We start from the raw sequence: 8,378 nt of genomic DNA on the forward strand, positions 1-8,378 counted from the left end.
TATTATAGAAATTCATGAAGTGAGGGCTCAAAGGGAGAGTCGTTTCCGTGCAGACAGAAGCTGACTGCAATTACTGCCTGCGGTCCCAGCTGGCTTCTTGCCGTCCACGGCCGTGAACTAGAGAGGAGACACCTGCGCCCCGGGCCCCACGTCCCTCCCTGCACCAGGCAGAGCGGTGGAGCTCCCCCGAGAGGCACCGCCAGGCCCGGTGATGCCCCCAGGGTGGGACCTGTGAGGTGTGTCCTGCCCCAGCCTGAGAGGAAGGTCAAGGTGGGGCAGGGGCTGCCCCTTGGCGGAGACTCCTGTGTCCTGGGTTGCCCGGGCCTGGTCTGCTGGGGAACTGGCCTTGGTGGGTGGGCACGTGTGCCCGGCTCCCCAGGTTGGCACTCTGGTCTCTCTGTCTCTACAGAAATCCGCCCTGATTGTGCAGGGGCCGCGGGAGGTGCAGAAGCGGGAGCTGGTCTTCCTCCAGTTCCGCCTGAACCAGAGCAGCGAGGACTTCAGCGCCATTGATTACCTGCTCTTCTCGTCCTTCCAGGAGTTCCTGCAGAGGTGCCCTTCAGACCCCGCTCGACCCCAAGGATCTCACTCTAGCCGTGTGCATCGCAGGGCTGGGGGCGGGGGCAGGTGCCAGGAATCGGGGACGTCAGGTGGCCGCCAGGCTGACGGAGGGCCCCTGACCGAGTCTGGGGAGCCTGGGGGCGTGTTCTGACCCCTCACGCAGAGCTGGCTGCGCCCCGGAGGGTGGGTGCTTGGATCCACCGCTCCCTGACGGCGCTGTGGAGGACAGACTGGAGCTGCCTGGGTTTTGTGAGGCCCTGGGCGGCCAGCCTCTGCCCTGGGCTGCATTCCTGCGGTGTCCGGGGGCTGGGGCCGGCCCTAAGGGAGGGCCCGGTGCCCACATGCCACCCGTTTCTAGCAGGAGGGTGCAAGTTCTTGTCCATCTTGGGACACCCCCGTTGCACCACCTCTGGGGCCCAGAGTGGTCGTGGGTGGCAGGAGCGGGTCCTGCAGGGGGCCTGAGGGGGCAGTGACTCGGTTTCAAGGAAACAGAGCAGCAGCCGTGGCTGAAGGCAGGCCTCCCCATCCCTGGGCTGACGTGGCCATGAGCCGCCTCCGCCGGTCACACCTGTGGCCCCGTCCTGGGGTTCGGAGCCTCCACCTCAGCCTCTTCTGTGCCTTCTTCCAGCTGGAGCTCCCCGCCCTTCCCTGCGGATGCGGGCCACGTCCCCTCCTTGCCCAGTGCCTCCCTGTTGCCCCGCTTTGAGCATTCTCAGCGATGCCCCGTCGTTTCCTCTGTGACCCTGGGGCGGGCACTGCAGGTGCCTCCTCTGGCTGAGAGCTCCCAAGGGAGCCCTCCTCCCCTCTCCGGGCCTTTAGGGAGGCTGACGGGCAGTGAGAGCACCCCAGGGCTGCTGAAGCTGAGTTCTCCAGGGTGCTGGGGGGCCCAGCCCCGTCTGCAGGCCTCTGCTGGGAGCAGGTGGTGGAGAAGACAGGAAGTGGGGGCTCCTGCTGGGGGCTCCAGGGACCACACTCTGGCCTTGAGGCAGGTGACAGCTCCCCCTCCAGCCGTGAGGAAGGAGTGGGTGGGCCATGTCCTGCCGGTACCAGCAGAGGAGCTGGCTGGCTGTAGGGGCTGGAGTTTAAGTCTGGCCAGTTAACACGGATCTTCCTTCTCTGCCCTCCAAGCCCAGACAGGGCCGGCTTCATGCAGGCCTGCGAGAGCGCCTATTCCAGCTGGAAGTTCTCGGGGGGCTTCCGGACCTGGGTCAAGATGTCCCTGGTGGAGACCAAGGAGGACAGGCGGGAGGCGGTGGAGTTCCGGCAGGAGGTAGGTGGCGCTGGGCTCGCCTCGCAGCGCCCTGGGTCCACCCTTGAATCCCAGGTGCAGGGAAGCCTCTCAGAGGGGTCAGCTTTGCCCTGGGATCTTAAGGGTGAGTGGATGTTCACCAGGAAGAGAATGGGCCTGCCGCTGGGGGCTCGCTGCGTGTCCCTTCTGCAGGCCTGGCCTGCTCCAGACCCTTTGCTTTTGTCCCAGCAGCTCTCAGAGCGCACACGCTGGAGCGTTTCACAGAGCGGTGCCTGGCCCAGCTGGATCTGAGCTGGCATGTAGCTCTGCTCCACTCCCTCCTGCCTTCATAGCTGGTAGCTGCATTAAAAAAAAAAAAGACTATTCGCAGAGATTAGATATAGTGAGTCACCTCTGAAGTGTTGGGTGCATGGTGACCCGTTGGGACACAGGGGGAGAAGTTTCTTTTTATATTTTAAAAATCTCATTTTTTCTTTTTGAGTGTTTTAAAATGCAGGTAACGTTAGGACAGTAATAGTAATGTCACTTGTAAGAGAGTGATAAATGTGTTGGGTACATGCTCAGAACTCTCTACTGATGGGAAGTGTAATCCAAACGCTTTCAGCCTGCTAACCTGAAGCCAGGAAGTATGCCGTGATCCAGGCAGGAGAGGGAGAGGTTCTTGGAAAAAGGCGTGGAGCAGGGGTGGAGGGAGGGGACCCTGGGGTTGCCTCGGCCTCAGCCCCTGCGGGGGCTCAGTCCTCCCGCCGGCATCCACGCCCAGGGGCCAACCATCCCGAGTGTTGTGTGTCGGTGGCTGGGGGCCTGCAGGGGCGTGGAGGAGACCGCTCTGTTCTCTCATCCTCTGCTCCCCATGGAGGAGTTCCATTTGGGTTGGACTCCGAGGGGCAGCGTTAGGGAGGGGCCGGGTTGAAGTAGAAGGACCCACTCCAGCTGACGGATGGGCCGATGGAAGCCAGGTACTCAGGGCCTCCTCTGGGTCTGCCCCTGCCTGCACCACGCTCCTAGGACTTCTCTAGGTGGGAGGCCTTTGGGAAAGGCTTGAAGCCAGTTGTCTTTAAGAGACAGTTTTTTTTCTTTCCTGCCATAGGTGGTGACGACCCCCTGGCAGTAGGTCCTTAAAATATTTCTGTTGTGCAAGATGGTTGTCATCACCTGGATTTTTACACCACCCTTTTCTGCCAAGAGCTCCACAAGTTCTTTCTTATCTGGCCCCCAAATCAGCTGAGAAAGGAGACTCGGCGTGTCCACCTTATGGTTAGATCTTCACCCAGGCCTCCCTGGGTCCCCTGGGAGCTCCAGCTGTGACCTGAAACCAGGGGGCCAGCCCCCTGCAAGCCTGTGTGCTGTGGAAGGCATGCGTGCCTTTTAGCATTGTCTGCACGGGAAGTCTTTGGCAGGGGATGTGAACACTCCTTTCAACAAAAATTTTTTAAAAATTATTTTTGTAATGTTTTTATATCATGTTGTAAGGTTCAAAATCCTGTGTGTTGTTTTATGAGAGCCTCACTACAGCTCAGTGAGATGGGCGTTTTGTCCTGTTTATGAGTGCAGAGGAGAGCTGACTCATTTGAAAAGACCCTGATGCTGGGAAAGATTGAAGGCGGGAGAAGGGGACGGCAGAGGATGAGATGGCTGGATGGCATCACCGACTCAGTGGACATGAGTGGACATGAGTTTGAGTAAACTCCGGGAGTTGGTGATGGACAGGGAGGCCTGGCGAGCTGCAGTTCATGGGGTCACAAAGATTCGCATATGACTGAGCGACTGAACAGAACTGAACCGATGAATGCAAAGGAAGGGCTCAGAGTAGATGATGACACAGCCAGGCTTCTGCCCCGGGACCTGTCTGCTCTCCATCTCGCCTCCCAGCCTCTGCAGCAGCTGTGGCCAGGCCTCACCAAGCACGCCTGCTAACCGTTACAGGGAATGTTCGGCTGGGCCAGGCTGTGAGGCTGCACTTTGTCCTGGAAGACTGGAAGGGTTGTAACACTCAGCTCTTCAGGTCAAGTATTTTGAAATGTGAGATTTTTATGTTGTGAGTTGAGTCTTACACAGTACTTTGAAAATGATTTAATCAGGAGTACAGATATCTGGCTTCCCAGGAGGCGCTAGTGGTAAAGAAACCCTCCTGCCAGTGCCAGAGACGTAAGAGACACAGGTTCGATCCCTGGTTCGGGAAGATCCCCTAGAGGAGGGCATGGCAACCCACTCCAGTATTCTTGCCTGGAGAATCTCAGGGACAGAGGAGCCTGGGTGGGCTCCGGTCCATGGGGTTGCACAGAGTCGGACACGACAGAAGTGACTTAGCACGCACGGGCATCTAGTTACAGATTTCGGTGAGTCCAGAACACCTACTGTGTACTCCAGATCCTGCCTGTTTCTTTCAGAAACTGTAGGAACCGAGCTGAAGCCTGGGCTCTGGGACCAGTCTCAGGACGTCATGTAGAGGAGGGTTTTTGTCTCTCTGCCTCCAAAAGATGGAGCGAGGGGAGCCGGGGTGTTGGATCCCCTAAACTGCCCTTTCCTTCCCCGGAGCCCCGGCCAGGGCAGCACACAGGCGGTGACACTGCTTTCTCTCCTCTGTACCTAGACCAGTGTGGTTAACTACATTGACCAGAGACCCGCAGCCGAGAAGAGCGCTCAGTTGTTCTTCGTGGTCTTTGAATGGAAAGATCCTTTCATCCAGAAAGTCCAGGACGTGAGTATTACCTCAGGTCCTGACCGAGAGCTTCCTCCCTGAGCCGTTTTGGCTCATCCTCGCGGGCCGTCCTCATCTCCTTCTGTAGCGCTGATCTGTCGCTTGTATTTATGGCATGCGTCTTGTGTCTCATTTGTGTTTAATCTCAACTTCAGCTCTGGACTGTCTGCCCTGCGAACACGGGGGCTCCGTCTTTGTTCACCATTTAACTGGTGTCCACAGGTGCGTAGTCCAGAGCAGCCACTGAGTATTGGTAGTGAGTGAGTGGGGTAGCGAGCACGAAGTTAATCATCTAGTTACAGCTGTTGGAAGCCAGTGTTTTTTTATTGCTTCTCTGTAGAGTAAGAATCTTTTATTTGTCATAAGTCAGAGTAGAAAGGTACTCTTCAGGGGACTTCCCTGGCAGTCCAGTGTAGTTAAGTTAATGCTTCCAATGCAAGGGGCGCCGGTTTGATCCCTGGTCAGGGAACTAAGATCCCACATGGCCTGTGGTGTGGGGCCAGAAAGGAAAAAAAAAAGGAAAGGTACTAATCAGAAATTAAAGGGAGCATCAATTAATGTCAGATTCTAGACTCACCGTCTCAAAAGGGGAGGAGTAATGGGACAGTTTTGCCAGAAGAACATTCCTGAGACGCCATCCACCAGAGCCAGTCCTGGATCTGATAACCAGTTGTTTTAAGATCATCACAAAGTATCTTGATGCGGTTGTGGGCTGGGGGAAGACATCGTACAGCTGAGGCTCAGACCGGGAGGGTCTCTGTGACGTGGTGTGTGATGCCACCCCGCTGTTAAGTCATGGGCCTAGCTGGGCCGTGCACGCAGTAAGTGTGCGCGGACTCCCTGAATAAAAGACGCCACACAGAAGAGTGAATGCCTTTAGTCCCACAGGGGAAATGTGTGATCACGCGTCTTCTAACCTGCTGTGTTCAGCCACCTGCTGTTACGGGCCACGTAAAGCCCTGAGCTCAAGGTCGCTTGACTTAGGTCGTCTGTCAGCTTCACAGCCATCCTGAATGGTGGTGGTGGAGTAACCGCTTTCATAGATGAGCCCGATCCTGCTGAACCAGGACTTTGAAGTGCTGTGTGTTGACCAAGCGGGGAACTCAGACATACAAGCCGTGACTTTGGCCTTGAAGGAGTTTCTTTCAGTCGGTCAAAGGACCGTCTAAGCCATAAAGGAAGTAATTGCAGACCGTGAGGAACTGCCAGGGGAGATTGTGGGAGAAATCTCTCTGCTCACGTTGAGAGGGTTTGGCTTAGTGGCCAGCGGAAGCTGTGAGGGGCCTGGAAAGATGAGTGACTCATGAAAGCAGCCCGGGCAGGCGAGTCCGAGGGGCCTGGCCTGCAGGCAGGCCGTCAGTGTTGTTTGGAAACAAGGTTGCATTGTGAATTAGGCCAGAAATTTAAAACGCAGCACTGATTATCTTATTTGTGCAGAGCTTTTTTGAAAAATTCCCTTTTTTTTTTCCCTTTCAGGATCACTTTATTATCAGGAGGGACTAGTATTTTTCTCCTCAAACTGGAGCTATGAACGAAGCATAGAGTTATGGCAATGGAACAGTTATTTGGCTGCACCAAGTGGCATGCCGAATCTTAGTTTCCTGACCAGAGATCGAACCCGTGCACCCTGCCATGGAGGCATGGAGTCCTAACCACTGGATAGCCAGGAAAAGTCCCAAGTTATGGCAGTCTTAAAGACCAGTTGTTTTTCTTGTTGTGCCAGTAATTTGGGGGGCTCTTTGACAATAACACTGAGAATCAAAATGGAAGCCAGCTGAGAAACTTGTGTTTGTTTCCGTTTCGCAGATAATCACCGCCAATCCTTGGAACACAATTGCTCTTCTCTGTGGAGCCTTCTTGGCATTATTTAAAGCTGCAGAATTTGCCAAACTGAGTGTGAAATGGATGATCAAAATTCGGAGACGATACCTTAAGAGAAGAGGTCAGGCAACAAACCACATAAGCTGAGGTTGTCGGTGTTGTTCCTAGAAACTGCCCGAGTTGATGGAAGTTCTCATCACTTCCACTTTGGTAAACCAGGCTGCCAGCAATCCAGTCCTCACTTGAAGAAAACAGGCTTTGCCGGGGGCCTAGCCTGTCACACTGCAGCTTCTAACCCGGCCCCCCAACGAGACTATCTTAGAGCCCAGTGGAACAGATCCAGTGGATGACATAAACGTTATTTAAGTATTTAAATTATTGGTGAACATTTTTTGACATATGACATGAATATGTCAAATGGAAGATGGACTCAGATAGAATCCAGTGTTCTCAAGGTTTGTGGAAGCTGTCTTCCTTCTTCCTTGGTTTGGTGTATAGTTAAGGTCCGACAGGATGATTAAGGTTCTGACCGCAGGTCTTCTCCTTGAGATTTTTTTAAAATGAAGGGTGTGTGACTTTCTTCTCTCCGCACTGGTGACTTTCCGGCGGTGGAGGTCACAGTGTGGAACCAGTGTGCTATTTGCGAGAAGCAGAAAACCCCTCATATCTCTGGTGCCATGTGCAAGTCTCTGACATACTCTCATGTGTTAAATATTAAATGAGACTTTTTTAAAACTACTGTGGATACTATAGTAATTAGATCACTTGTGGACTGAGCAGCCACCTGCCTGTCTGGCTAGAATATTGACGGATGCATGTCTGAGTTGGGTGTGATTAACATGCAGAGGCGCTAGGACATGTGTGCATAGTAGGTCCCTCCTCTGTGTTTTGATGATCTCATTAACAGGTGAATAAAAGTTAGGTTAATACAGAAGGAATCAGTGTGCCGGTGTGCGCATCTGCTACATCAGTAGGCACCGGTACGCGTTTATCCCATGACCTCCCAATAAAAGGAAGTGTTAGCCTGGACTCCGAGGTACGTCATGACCACGTGCAGGGTGGGCAGGAAGTGGCGGTGAAACCCCATGAATAAGCTGTTAACTCTGCTGTCCTGCAGCCCACCCATCTGAGAAAGGCACACTCAGCATGGACCCTCAGAGCTTTCAGCCTAGCCTGAAAGGAGTACCGTCTGGGTATTTTTCACATGGTAGCCATTGACTGATTTAAGGTTTTGGAAATTATTTTTTGGAGTTCTAAACTGTTTACATGCCCTTTGCATCCAGAGAGGACTTGGGTAGCACTTCTTCAATTTCATAACTTGGTTTTAGGTAATTCAAAGAGAAAAACTCCAATGTATGAGGGGTTCAATTTTAATCTCATGTCTAACTTAGCAAGAAACTGTGGTTTTTGGTTGAATTATTAAAAGTGAACTTGTGTAAGGAAATATTCCGTGCCATTTTTCTGTGGCACCGAAGCAGGCATACGAACTTTAACTGAGGTCTTGTAACACCTTTCTGTAAGGCAAAGTCCAGCATAGAAGCTTACATTAACAGTACTGAAAAACAAGTGTGTGTATTTTTAAAGTATTTCTAAAGTTGACACACCATTTTCAGACTAAGTATCTCACAAAATTGGCTCCAATGAACATACTAAAACTGCACTTCCTGTTATTTTAGGAAGTTGAGAAACCTCTTGAATATGCTTTAGAGTACCTGGTCGGAAGTGAGTGTTTCTAGCTCTTTAACAGCTGTTAACTAACTGCAGTCTGCCAAAACCTACTCTAGCTGCTCTTAGTAAAAGGATATATGCTTAGACGAACAAAATAGACATTCAGACCCAGCCTTCGCCTCTGGGGAGGCTGGGTTTGCCTTCCGTGGTGTTCAGCAGTAGGATCCCTCTTCCTCTACGTGTGCTGCCCCCAGCTGTCGGTAATCCCAGCTGGCCTCCGGTTAGCGTGGAGCACTGGGCAGAAACACTGGATCTGGATGGTTGCAGTAAGGCTGCCACTTGGAAACAGTGTAAAATATGAGCCGTATCCTGAAAGAA

At 53.1% G+C, this 8,378-nt stretch overlaps 1 protein-coding gene across 5 annotated transcripts in view; it reads left to right on the top strand.

Annotated features, from left to right (window-relative positions):
* The window catches only part of PACC1 (proton activated chloride channel 1), a 31,710-nt gene extending 24,640 nt beyond the window's left edge, over positions 1-7,070 (top strand). For all 5 annotated transcript variants that reach the window (XM_043924436.1, XM_043924435.1, XM_043924439.1 and 2 more), the window contains 4 exons: positions 410-552; positions 1,690-1,831; positions 4,404-4,511; positions 6,318-7,070. In XM_043924436.1, coding sequence (XP_043780371.1) covers positions 410-552; positions 1,690-1,831; positions 4,404-4,511; positions 6,318-6,479 — 555 coding nt within the window. In that variant the 3' untranslated portion in view covers positions 6,480-7,070. The remainder of the gene's footprint in view (positions 1-409; positions 553-1,689; positions 1,832-4,403; positions 4,512-6,317) is intronic.
* Positions 7,071-8,378: the final 1,308 nt, after the last annotated feature.

The sequence above is a fragment of the Cervus elaphus genome, chromosome 14 (assembly GCF_910594005.1).
Source record: "Cervus elaphus chromosome 14, mCerEla1.1, whole genome shotgun sequence".
In the NCBI taxonomy this organism is placed as follows: Eukaryota; Metazoa; Chordata; class Mammalia; order Artiodactyla; family Cervidae; genus Cervus; species Cervus elaphus.